Source organism: Lepisma saccharinum, chromosome 5 (assembly GCF_977018435.1).
Source record: "Lepisma saccharinum chromosome 5, izLepSacc3.1, whole genome shotgun sequence".
NCBI lineage: Eukaryota > Metazoa > Arthropoda > Insecta > Zygentoma > Lepismatidae > Lepisma > Lepisma saccharinum.
In genome coordinates, this window is record NC_139233.1 from 18,641,204 (window position 1) to 18,655,498 (window position 14,295).

At 36.3% G+C, this 14,295-nt stretch overlaps 1 protein-coding gene across 1 annotated transcript; it reads left to right on the forward strand.

Annotated features, from left to right (window-relative positions):
* The first annotated feature begins 822 nt into the window (after positions 1–822).
* On the forward strand, positions 823–14,100 carry LOC145987683 (myrosinase 1-like). Its single transcript, XM_083122223.1, has 11 exons — positions 823–979; positions 2,469–2,602; positions 3,166–3,300; positions 4,489–4,611; positions 5,431–5,611; positions 6,856–6,944; positions 8,676–8,823; positions 9,340–9,479; positions 11,313–11,450; positions 11,841–11,947; positions 13,290–14,100. The coding sequence occupies exons 1-11, from the start codon at positions 835–837 to the stop codon at positions 13,432–13,434; spliced, it is 1,485 nt and encodes a 494-aa protein (XP_082978349.1). The 5' UTR covers positions 823–834; the 3' UTR covers positions 13,435–14,100.
* The last annotated feature ends 195 nt before the right edge of the window (positions 14,101–14,295 follow it).

Below are 14,295 nucleotides of genomic sequence, written 5' to 3' on the forward strand. Positions count from 1 at the left end.
TTTTACGTGCCGCACCCTGTATTTCGCCATATCGATGTTCAAGTTTACTTAATTACTATGTAAAATAGTTTTTCCATGAGACAGTTGCCTACTTTTGCATCTCTATAATGTTCAGTTTTCACTTATTGGTAAGCCTGAATGAGTATTTTATTTATAAATACCTTTGAAATGAATTAATCGAGGACTTGTATAAACTTATCTAATTATGTACAGTCACCGGCAATAAAAATGGGACTTAGATCCTTAAATACTCGCTTCCCTGCAAAGCATTAAGTGTGGTTCCTAACACTACGGCGTTGCCATTGAAAATTTGCTATTAAAATCCACTTATCGCCGTTGAGTTAGGCAACACACATAACACCTTTCAAGGAAGCTGGTGTTCCATTTTCATTGCCGACGACTGTGCGCTTACAAGACTAGGCGTTTATACACTGTGATTCATAAGTGATGTTCCAAACTTTGGAGATGAAAAGTACACACTAGTAGACGTAAAAAAGTCCTTCTTTCATTTCTTTATCTTCTCTCTCAGACTTTGCACTTAACCCAACGATACAAATAGAAGGCAAAAAGTATTATTCACACGGTTGGGTCCTTCACAATTCAAGGTATCAACAAAAAATATCTATATAACCTTTGTAATCTTGTCATCAAACACACAAAAAAGAAACAACAACATAATCTTCGATTTTTTTAAAAGCACTAGTAATTGTCATCATTTTCACATGTACTGCTGATGGTTATATAATATCAGGAAAGGTTATCTTATCTAATCTTTTTACTATATAACACAAATCTGTTCGTCTATACAAGCAGTCAAGAAATCTGTGTTCCAGAATGAGGAGTCTACTATTGGTTTTCGCGGCTTTGAGCCTCTCATTGGCCCAAGATGACGAATTCTACTACGACACGTTTCCTGACGATTTTCTATTCGGCGCCGCCACTGCCTCGTACCAGGTGGAGGGAGGATGGAATGCCAGTGGTAAGAATAACAAGTTTTTTAGCCTTTTTATTATATTATCCGATCAAACTGGTCCTCTTTAGGTCAACATGGCAACCGGGTGTGTATACGCACGGCGATGAAAATAGGCAGATTGCGGTGATGCCATGTATGGGAAAAGAAAAGCGAAAGCGGGACAAAAGTAGCTGGTTCAACCGGGCTGCTTTGCCTAGACCGAGCTCTCTTCGGGGAACTTTTGTGTCATCCCTGAACTTTCGAGCAAATGCTGTCAGTTTGTATCACATGGATTACAAAGACCAACTCTACAACGAGATCTTTCATTCTCTTAAACCTCCGAACACACGGGGTTGTGCTCCGACGTGGCAACAGTGCGAACTTCTGCCACCCGCCTAATTGCATGGCGTGCGTTTAGTTGAAAGGTGTGAATTGGCTTTTTCAGCCATTCTGGTTTCGGTCCCCGGACGAAATTCTGGCGTAAATACGTCTCCTATTTCACTGCGAGCAGGCACGAAGCCGGGGGTGGGGGGGAGGCTCGTAGGGCTGAAGCCCCCTCCGAAGTCATACAAATATCTAATTTAAATACGAGGGTAATTTCTTAAGTAATTTCCATTTTGCAAGGGTAAAAAAGCGAAGTAAGTAAATGTTTTTCAAAAAACCATTTATTTTCTGAATTTACATATACTTCTCTATTTTTCTACATAATTTCCTTGCGGGTCATTTATCGTAACAAAGTACGAGTTTTTGGATACCCTCCTCATAGAACTCTGCCGCCTGTGATGATGATATAGCCAGTTACTCAAGGCCGTTTACACTTCTTCATCAGTGTCTAAACGCTTGCCGCCCAGGAAGGTCTTAAGATGGCGGAAGAGGTGGTAGTCGCTAGGCCCATAGTCTGGACTGTGTGGCGGATGATCGAATACCTCCCAGCCAAAAGATTCGATCAGATCTTGAGTTTGAGTCGCAGCATGTGGCCTGGCATTGTCGTGAATCAGTACGACACCGGCTGACAGCATTCCACGCCGTTTGTTCTGGATTACTCGACGAAGTTTTCTTAGGGTCTCACAGTAGGAAGCTGAGTTAATTGTTGTTCCTTGCTGCAAAAAGTCCACTAACAAAACATCGTCTCCTGTGACGATATGACTCAAAAACTCATCACCTTCCTCGTTGTAGAGAGTCAAAAATGTTAAAGCACTGGCTATCATCACAGGCGGCAGAGTTCTATGAGGAGGGTATCCGAAAACTCGTAGTTCGTTATGATGAATGTTTAAACCGGCAAGGAAATTATGTAGAAAAATAGAGAAGTGTTGATTTGTTGTTTTAAGTCCACTTTATGCACATTAAGGCTAATCAGGACTGGTCCTACAGTTTAAAGAAGTGTATGTGAATTCAGAAAATATGAGTAATTTTTTTTTTTTGAAAACGGACCTTACTTAGAAAATAACCCTCCGTAGTTTATAGTATAGTATAGGGTCTATGGTCGTGAAGTTGAAATATTTGATATCTTTTCTAGGCAAGGGAATGAGTATTTGGGATACCTTGACACACGAACACCCAGAGAGCATTTCAGACCACAGCAGTGGAGACATAGCTTGCGATTCATATCACAACTACAAAGAAGATGTCCAAATGCTTAAGGCTATTGGGGTAAGTTTATGTATCCGTTATATTTATAGGAAAATGTTGTAATCATCATAGGCGGATTTAGATTTATTCTGGGATCACAGAATGCGCTGTAATGCTGTAAGCATGTACATACACACGCACGCGCACGCACGTGTGTGTGTATATATATATATATATATATATATATATATATATATATATATATATATATATATATATATTTACATGCATACACACACGCGCGCGCGCACGATACTATTCACGATATAGTCAGTAATCAGTGACTGGTAAAACAATGTTTCAATGCTTACAGATTCTTGAACAACCTGATCAAAAATGTGACATATTTTGATGCCTGTTATTACAATAGAATGCATTTTGATAGGCCAATATGTTTCTTAAAATATGATCAACTATCGGCGTGGTAGTAGAAACAGAAATTTGCCAATATTAATTTTAATATTATTCAAATAAAAGTTATCTAATATTTTCTAACATTTGCTCAAAATAAATAATTTATTAATAATTGTATATACTTGTAGTCTTAATTAATGTATTGTACGAAGTTACTAATTATTTTTCAGGCCCAGTTTTATCGATTTTCTCTATCTTGGCCTAGAATTTTGCCAACAGGCTACATTGATGTCATAAACCCTGGTGGCATTGAATATTACAACAATCTTATCAATGAGCTGCTCGACAACGGAATTGAACCTCTGGTGAGTAAACTCAATTATTTTCTTGCATTTTCATAACAGTTCGTGTAGAGAATTTATTGAATTAACCATTAAGTTCTTGCAATTAACCTAACGCTTCTTCCAACATCCCCATTTTGTTACAACCTCCTCAACACAAAGACCTAACTACTACTCAATTTTTTTCACTACACACGTAAAATTATTAAAGTAACATTATGTACTTTCCCACCCACCTACAAACACTATCGCACCAATAGAAAGGAAATTCTCAATAAACTCATATCCCCAATGAACCTTCTTGAAACTTTGCCTAGAATTATAATAAGAATAAGTATGTATAGAGTTTGTGTTACTCCATACTTGCATCCTATGTATAGTAGATTTTTTAAATTATTTTTCAATCTACATTTCATGCACTGCACCAAGAAACACTGAATTAACATGCAACAATAAAACTTCAATAGTTTCTACGTATACATATATCACTCATCAACGGTGTCAATGTATATGCATTTAATTGTATTTCATCACATGGAAGGGCTCTGGTGTAAAACATGGTAAGTGACATTTTGATCATTCCTGAGTCCATTAAGAAAAAAGGTTATTAGAAGCTATACTGTAGATAACTTGTTTTCCTGTTGTGTTTACCAATTTCAGAAGGCTTCACTGAGTCCAATGCAAATTGTATAACAAAGCAATTTCACTCGAAAATTGAAGGATGGTACATTTTACTTTGTAACTGAAAAATGACCAAAATATCACTTACCATTTTATACACCCGAGCCATTCATTTATGTTAGTTTAAGTTAAGTTGTAAACTATTTTACACATCCGTTACTGTATGTACTATCTAATGTCTTGTATATTTATAACTTGTATGTAATGTACTTGTGTTAAACTGCTGTAAAAAGGTATCACGCTGTTCACAGCGGTATAAACATCTAAATAATAAATAAATAATAACAAATGTTTGCAATTTACTGCTAAGAATGCTGACAACGGTTAAAAGATAAGTTATGTTCACGAAATTCTGCGAAATTGCTAGGAAATATGAAATGTGGAACAAAGGTGCTTGTGGGGAACATTCCAAAAAACGTTGAAGAATAAGGGGGAATCAAGAACTGCATTGACATTTCCTTGAATCTAAATATGCAGGATTCAAAACTTACTGATGACAGTCACTGAAAAATAAACGTTTCTTTTTCTCAGGTGACCCTGTACCATTGGGATCTTCCACAACCGCTTCAAGACCTTGGTGGTTGGGCTAACCCCGTGTTGGCCGATTATTTCGGAGACTACGCAAGGGTGGCTTTCAGGGAATTTGGCGACAGGGTGAGTAGTTTTCTCCAAGCATAGTTGTCAGTTCAAACATACTATACTTGATAAATAATATTTTTCTTTACCAAATCAGGGACGTGGTTAGGTTGAGGCCAAAAATGTATATCTCGTATATATGTAACTTAACATGTTTCATAAATTATATATTGTTTTCTATATATTAATAATATTAATTATATGAATGTGTTGCGGATATTAGAAGTGAACTCAACAAAGGTCTCTTTATCTTTTATTGGTGTAGATATAACTAGAAGGCAAAATCCACTTAATGGACCATCAGGCGCAATCTTTGAATGCGTGTAATTCTTGACACTAATTCCGGTGACAGTGTACAATTGTAATTATTATAATTAATAAACAATTACACCTCTATAAACAAAAAAGCACTAATGAAAAATTATTATGTTTTTTGTAGGTTCTAGTGAATGGTAAAATATGTGTGTGACACTCATGCAATAATTGGTTATTATTTCTTATTAATCATGGTAATTTTGTAATTATTGTAATTAATAAATAACTGCAAATATATAATCAACAAAGAAAGCAGTAATTCAATAACAAAATTTTTTCTTGAATTTCAGTGATAAAAAAGTGTGGGCCTTTGAGCCCCCTTTTCCCTCAGGTAAGTAAGTTTCTCGTACGGCAATGGTAAGCTACGGTGTGCCATATTAAGTTATATTAATATACAGTAGTATGTATAGTTGTTGTTGTAGATTTCTCTTTCCATTATATTCATATTTTTGAGGTGAAAAATATTACAAGATCTTATCATTCGCAAAAAGCAAGATACCTGTACTTCCATCTCTCCTTCAGGTGAAAAAGTGGCTGACATTCAATGAGCCTTATTATGTGAGCACTGGTTATGGCAACTCGGGAGGAGCTCCGGGCGTGAATGCACATGGAATTGGAGAATACTTGTCAACACATACGATCCTCAAGTCACACGCATTGGCTTATCATATCTATGATGAAGAATTCAGACAGGAACAACAAGGTGAGAAACGCTCCATACTGCTCGCATTTCCATCTGGCGGCTGGGAAACAACGAATCAGCGATCAGTTGAATTTTCTTCGGCTGATATCGGACGTTTTCGTGTCGCAAGGCACCGAAAGGTGCTGGCGGGACGAAACAAATGAGCGTCGGGTACACAGCATGTTTTGCAAACGTAGTGTAAAAAGGGGGTGAAGAGTTTATCAGCGCCGTTAGTGGATAAAAGTTGTACATTAGTACACAAAGCACGGAAAATTAGTACACAAAACACCCAAACAATGTAGAAACAAGCTAATAGAAAATTCTGACAAAAACAGACGTACGTTTGGCAACGTTGTAACGGAAGAGCAATGTTGCCCCGACAAGTTTAACTTCGCAACTGAGGTTGTTGGCACCATCGAGTCACACACCCCCGAGGACGATTGCTGGACAGATGGAGCTACTGTATGTAGCCAAAAGTGGGTCAGCCGCCAATTACGCCCGCGATCAGTATAGTTTTGAGTAACAGGACTGACAGTATGTGCGTGTGCGTGTGTGTGTGTGTGTGAAAGAGAGAGAGAGTTGGCTGGTGATAATTGTGGATCTTTATAGTGCTGGAGTGTTTAGCATAAGCCATACAAAGCCAGTAATCCTATATCCTAAAACTGCATAAGATATTGAAAAATCTTCTCTGCTTTATCCTATATTTTCAGTCGCATTTCTTCCACTTTCTTGGATAAATGCGACGACGAGAATGAAATACTGTGGGTGAGCTCAACGAGAGGACTTGTTTTAAAATTTTATACAAAAAATTGACATCACAACCTGTTACCCACGTGAACACTTTAATAGTATCAATATGACTAGGGACAATATAAACAATATAGAACTCTTTAAAATATCCAATTCTAGACCTAGGTACTAATTAAATCGCTAGAAAGATACAGCGCAACCTAATTAACAGAAATTACCTGTATTTTATATCCGAAGATTTTATATTGTTCTATGATAGTTATTACACAAACTTCCTTACCATTGTCCTTTTCAATATATTCCATCCTTCTAATTCTTCTTTGCTCTGTTTCTTAATTTCATTTTTATTTTCATGTTCTGCCTCTTTCTTATTCACTTCCTTAGTTACCAACCTTTTAAATTCCAGTTCTCTACATCCTGTTTTAATTTTAGTGTATTTTATTTTTCACCTCATTATCGATACTCTAAATAATATTTTCATAATTAACTATAGATATTTGTCTTACGTACAACAGGTGAGATTGGCATTACTCTCAATATGGACTGGCCTGAAGCCAAAGCCCCAGAGTATGAGGAAGATGCTGAGAGAGCTAGACAATTTATGGTGAGGATTTTGAGACATTTACTACATAAAAGTAAACAAGTATAGATTCTAAAAGTTATTAAGCAAAGTAGAGAAAATTGTACAGAGTGATTCAAAAGTATCTTGACATTTTAATCAAAGAGCATTTTATTGACAAAATTGACATTACTGATGAAAAGTAATATAGAATAGAAGACAAACTCAGTACATTTCAATGTGGTTGCCTTGTAAGTCTAGGTATAGTACCCGCCTCTCTTGCGTATACCGGAACATATGATCCAACATAGCTGACGTGATCTTCGCTGTTGCTACAGCTATTCGCTGTGTTAGTTGCTGTATGGTGGTGAACTTTAATTGGTACAAACTTGACTTAATGAAAGAGAAATTGTTTGTAAGCCACGGCCGATACATCTATCGGGGAAGGTGTAAGCGAGGTAGTCCCGAACGATTCTGTCGAAATGGAGTGGTGCATGCACCATCTTGCTGGATAACAACAATTTAAGGAAAATGTCAAGAGACTTTTGAATCACCCGGTATAATGCAGAAATTTCAAACTTAGTTCATACTTGTAAACTAAAGTGAGGACATTGCATTTTGTTATACGTAATGAAACTTTAGTTAAGTGCACAAGACACTCTTTGATAAGTAATATTATAACGAAAACTTTTTAGATGAATCCAAGAGGGCTGGGAAACCAATATTTTTTTTGTCTCTTAATGTGGAACCCATGTGTAATAAATAGATGTAATCAGTGTTTTTTTTTCTGGGCAGAGATGTTTCGATACTCTTCGAGTTTCTTTTTTTTGTGTCCATCATAAGAACTACTTCATACATTGTGGTAAGTTCATAAATAATCCCCTATAAAAAGGTGCCGATACTGCGTACCGCTGCGTACCACAAGAAAAAAATAATAATAATTAGTATGGCGATTAAAATGACTATGCATTACATTTATATCTTGAGTTTTGTTCACTTCACACACAGACAGACTAATTGCAACTGGAACTACAGCTTAAAGTGGGATCCGAACCATTATGGGTCTCCACCGTTTATCGAATCTGGGACCCCTTGATTACAAGGCAATGACATTACACTAGGCCATAGGGGAGGCTCCCTATAACTCGATTATTGTTGTGTAATGCAATAAACCAAAGGTGCTGAAGCTACCAGAAAAATCCGGAGATCAAAATTGTTAGAACTATGTAATTTTCTAAATTACTTTCTCTTTTTGCATATCAGTAACATGTGAATATTTATAATATACATGTTTTAATACAAAAGTTTATTGTTTTTCTGTCAAACTGACAGTTTTAATCATATTCCATAACAATTTCTACCGAATGAATTTCGACCATGTACAAAATTTATCATATTTCCATGCAAACTTTTATTGTGTCTGTTGTGTGATCAAAATTTACTTTACGATTTCTATATTGGCCTCTACTGTTGATATAAATATAATAAAGTACAAGGCAATGTATTAACGGTATAAAATATAACTTTTGGAATCTCTACATATACAATATTTGTTATCAATTTATTTTACATATATTCATTCATAACAGGAGCCTGGCATTTCTTCATGTACCTCGCGAGAATTAAAAGTATCAGCAGTTAAAATTGTTCAGTTGTTTCCTTCGATTATATTCTTTATACGAATGCTCAGCAGCCCTTTTGTGTGTGCCCTCCCTTGATCTGTTTCATCTAATCTTTATTCATCCTCATTATTCAAACAACTTCTTTTTTTTTCAGCTTGGATGGTTCGGCCACCCCATCTACTCAGAAGATGGTGACTACCCTCCTGTGATGAGGGAGTACGTAGACAGGAACAGCTTTGCTGAGGGAAGGAACAGATCAAGGCTACCAACATTCACTCAGGAAGAACTAGATTACATTAAAGGTAAACACAGTTTTAATAAAGGTGTGGTTATAACACTGTAGTGGAGTATAGTATGTCACAGTCACATCAAATCAATGTAATTTGTGCTCTATCATTTGTATTTACTTCATTTACAGGACATGATAGTTAATATTCTTTTTCGGACGCGCAGAATTTGGATTTTTTGCATTTGTGGCAGCTTCTTACAAGATTGCATATACGATTGAACATGTACTCTTGCCACGGAATTTCAAGTAATAATACAGTGAAACCCAGATTTTACGTTCCCGAATTTTACATTTTCCTGTATTATACATTCAATCCTGATGGTCCCAAAATTCAAAATGTTATACAATTTACCTCGATTTTATGTTTTCCCTTATTTTAAGTTTTAGCAGCTTCCACTGTATATATTAAATCTTTCAAGTATACAACGTAATTATTGACCCACCTTCTTTCAGGTCTGACGTGCTACCACATAATTTTTGCAAACACTCAAAATAAAAGCAGAAATTCAATAATGTCTCTATCGTGCAGGTACTGGCGACTTTATTGGAATCAACCATTACACTACATTCCTTATAGAACCAGGACAAAATGGAGCAAACCCTTCTTTATCCCGAGATGAAGCTGTTCTCCGTAGTCAGGATCCTTCCTGGCCAGGAGAAGGTGTGAAGGTTAGTTATAGTGAGATAAGAGTGTGTCCGATCCCGTCAGACAGTTGAAGCAATAAATACCACAGGGTGAAGCAACCAGTCAGCTATACTGATCCATTAGTAAGGTTCTGTCTGATTGGTTCCTCCGTTGTAATGCCTTGTAGACAATGTTGTATTCCCAAAATTTTCGTGGATCCCACTTTAAACTGTAGGTCCAGTCCCAATTAGCCTTACTGTGCATAAAGTGGACTTAAAACAGCAAATCAAACCAAACCAAACCAAAATTTTCGTAGGATATACGCTAAGTTTCGCGAAACGTTAAGTGGACACATTAAATATACGGATGAAATGAGTTAACTTCTACAAGAAAAATGCCATTGGTGGTAGAATACTGTTCACGATTATATACTCATAATTGTAATAGAAGAGTAGTACAATGGAGTAGACATTTTAAAAATAAAATAAAACCTGTATTTTAATGATTACGTTTAATCACAACACTATTGTAGTACTTTATGATACAGTACAGCATGCTATTGTATTTTACGTTTTTGTTAATATTGTGTGAATTGCCAGTTAATAACTTTAATAATTCTACTAATAGCACCAAAAATTAAAAACTTGGAAAAAATACTTTGAAGACTCACTATTTACGGTACATTGAGCAAAGAAGTCGTCTTCTTGGGCCTTCTGAATATTATGTTCCCGATCACGTAAAACCAGAAGTGTTTGACCGTAATAAGCTCACTGGGGTAATAGCCAAATTGCATAAATAAATACAAATAACGAAAGCAAATGCTAATGAGTAAGGTTAGCCAGAAGGTATACGGCGTATACAAGGTTGCCCACAGGATTTTTTCCTTGCGGAAGGGAGGGTGATTAAAAAGAGGAAAGGTGGGGGTGATGCTTTTTCCCAGTTAAGATTACTTGAGTTGGGTTTACTTGAGTTGGTGTTTTAAGTCCACTTTATGCACAGTAAGGCTAATCGGGACTGGACCTACAGTTTAAAGTGGGATCCGAACCACTTGTGCCTCCACCGGGTATCGAACCCGGTACCCCTTGATTACAAGGCAATGACGCTACCACTGCGCCATGGGGGAGGCATCCCAGTTAAGATTGATTGATTGATTGAGTTGGCGTTTTAAGTCCACTTTGTGCACAGTAAGGCTAATCGGGACTGGACCTACAGTTTAAAGTGCTTTCCGAACCACTATGTGCCTCCACCGGGTATCGAACCCTGAACCCGTTGATTACAAGGCGACGACGCTACCACTGCGCCATCGGAGAGGCTTCCCAGTTAAGAGATTTATCATACCAAGCACTAGGATGATGTGCATAGGCACTTAATCTGCTGTCTTTCACGGCATCCCATGTCCATGTTTTCACATCACAATATCAGAATTTGAATTATATGAACTCTTTCGAGATACCTCAGGGGCGCAAGTGTCCCCCCATAAGGGCGTCCTTGGCCGTATACCCTCGACTACAGCCCTGCTTTTAGTCGACTGAACATTAGCAGAAAGAGGAAACCGTTATATTGCGCTCACTATACTATACGTTGCTTGAGTATGTGAGAAAAGGAAGAAGAGCAAGAGGGAAGAACGGGGTTGAACAACAGTGAGAAATAATGCCGAGAGAATGAGAGGGACAGAAGGAGAAAGAAAATATGAGAAAGAGATACTAACAGAGAGACAGATGCGATGCTACAGATAGAAAGGGAGGAGAAGAAAAAGACCAAAGTTTCGCAACTATTTGGCCGAGATTTAAGTTACTTATACAGATGTACTTCTTTCCGAAAAATATAGTGATACATTCCCAACATATCAGTATATAACATATGAAGTATCTTTGCAGATAGTTCCCCAAAGCTTAAGGAAGCTGATGAACTGGGTGAAGGGCCAGTACAACAGTCCAAAAATCTTTATGACTGAAAACGGTTACGGAGATGCCAATCCTACTTTGAATGATACGTACAGGCAAACCCAACTAACGGTATGTAGTCGTTGTCATTTGACGTTTATCTGTATGCTAGTGTGTGCTTATGTTATTTCATGATTGATGATTTGATTTGGTATATTTTACTTCTCTTTTCTGCCAATTTTGCGCAAATTGCGAAGGTGATGATGATATGATAAAATCTATGAAGGGATACTTACAAAGAACACCCATATTTATTCAGAATATGTGAATACATCATATACATTTTTGGGTTCAAAGATAAGAAATAGACAATTTTGTTTATTTTATTCTTTATATTTTCGAATTTGGTTGAGAAATTTATTTTCGTAATATAAATACAAATAGTGATGCTTCTTATAGTTAGACAAGTAATCAAATATGTTTTGTTTTAAGAGAAATATTAGCGCTGTTATCTCTTTTCAGCTCTACATAAACGAACTGCTGAAGGCTGTGAAGTTGGACGGTTGCAATGTTAAAACATATACAATGTGGAGTCTTATGGATAACTTCGAGTGGGGCAGCGGATACACGTAAGTCTAATTCATACAGCAAACTGAGATATACTCTTTCAACATAATAGAAATTGCTTTTTGAGGCGACCAACGGTTGCTGATTCGTGGTAAATGAGACTGCACCTTTAAACAGTGAATTTCTCTTTTAAGGTTTTATCTGTCTTCGTCTTTAGGCATAAGTTACTTTGTGTATCTTTTTTTTTAAAATAACACAGTTACTCTTTCAAGTTACGTTAACTGTAACTAGTTACTTTTTGAAATGCGTAACTCTGTTACTTTTTGCAGAAATCAAGTAACGAAATTGACAATTACTTTTTTGTATGCTTCAAAAATAATAGATTGAAATATGGGTTACTTAGAAAATAGAAACAAGATTTCCATTTTCATTTATAGATTTGTTACGAGTAAATGTCTTTCATGAAGAATTTTAGGTGCAGGTACAGGCTATGAATCCGATTAATGATATGGGCTATCTTATTTTATAACAATTTGCAAATGTAAAGTTACTAAAAACTTAGCAAATGTGAAACTACAAGTAAGTCCAACTGATTGTTGAACAAATGACTATGATTATGTGATTAAACAATTAACAAATACAAAGTATCTGTGTAAAATTTTCCTTGGGGAAAAGTTTAAAAATGTCTCTTTAAGTTGTTTTGACATAAATATAGAGCATATTTAAACTTATTTCATAAATCAAATATACCAGAAGTAGTATTGAAATCCGATTTCATAACGTAAAAGTGTATAGGTATTCTTTGTATTTGAAGTTAGCTAAATAGACAAAACGATACTATTAGACTTTTTTTAAAAATATTATCGTATCGATATTTCGCCCCACTAAATATAGATTTAGATTTTTAGTGTTAGGCCACTATAATGTCAACTCTTATTGTTAATTTATGGAATCTCAACGGCAGAGACATACGAATGGACTTAAGGTATTACATATGCCATTATAATGGAATCTATGATTTCCTGGATCTATTTTACATATATCTTGGGTATTTTCCGAGCCAATAATAGGTATAGAATGGTTCGAATGGATGAAATAATCGATAACATTTTTTTCGAATTAACCAGAGATCTTATTTTTCATTCGATACACTAGTACACAGTATTATATGTTTCTCGCTTCTGAGATAGAAAGTATCGAAAAACAATTTTCTTTATATTGCTATCGCTTCACATGAGGGTGAACCTCTTAATTTTGTTCATTGAAGATGTAATTATAAATATCTCAGGGAGGGTGATGCCATTTATTGTTGATTTCAGACATCAACGGCATTTCCACCCTTTCAATCCATCCATGTATCTATAGACGCTCTATATCCATAACACTGACATTTTATTATTTCAGGGTCAAGTACGGAATCTACCATGTAGATTTTGAAGACCCGGCACGAACCCGTACACCCAAGGATTCTTCGCAAGTATATGCAGAGATCATTGCAAATAGAGGCTTTCCTCCGGAGACTAGGAGGAAAATGGAACTAAATAACTAACTACCTAGTGTTAATTGACACGTTATAATTCATCCTTATATAAACTTATACCATGCACCTTGTTTTTTTTATCATTATTATTACAAGTATTTTTATTATTTATGACATCGCACACTCCGAGAATAGAACCCGGGACTTCTGCATGGCAGTCAGACGCCTTTCCACGACTTCAGGATCACCAGTCACGAAACAACAATAGCAGAAAGCTAACCTTGGGTTCACTTTATGCAAAGATAGGATAATCGAGACTGGATCTACAGTTGAAAGTGGGATCAGAACCACTATGCAGTGCCTCCCCGATGGCGCAGTGGTAGAGTCGTCGCCTTGAAATCAAGGGGTCCCGGGTTCGATACCCGGTGGGGGCACAAGTGGTTCGGATCCCACTTTAAACGGTAGGTCCAGTCCCGATTAGCCTTACTGTGCATAAAGTGGACTTAAAACACCAAATCAAATCAAAATCAAATCAAAAGAACCACTATGCAATGTTCGTTCACTGGGGTACAAATTCTGAATCACTTGAAAAGAACACTATAATGTTGGCCGTGAATTTGAGTTTGGTTGTCACAATATGTAAGATTCGTAAAATCTTACCACCTGGGTAAGTATATGACAAATACAAAAACAAGATTGCTACACTAATATTTGTGTATAATTGCCTCAAAATTTGCAAGAAATAAAAAATATATGTAATCAATGATATAACTTTTTCAATGACGGAACTCAAGGTAATACATATATGTTACATTACTATGAATTTGTTAGTGATCAACCTAAAATAGTGCATTTTACATGTGATTCGTACTCAACTAACATTGAAAATCCAAATATGTTTACATTTTTTACATCTCAGTAGTCTCGGAA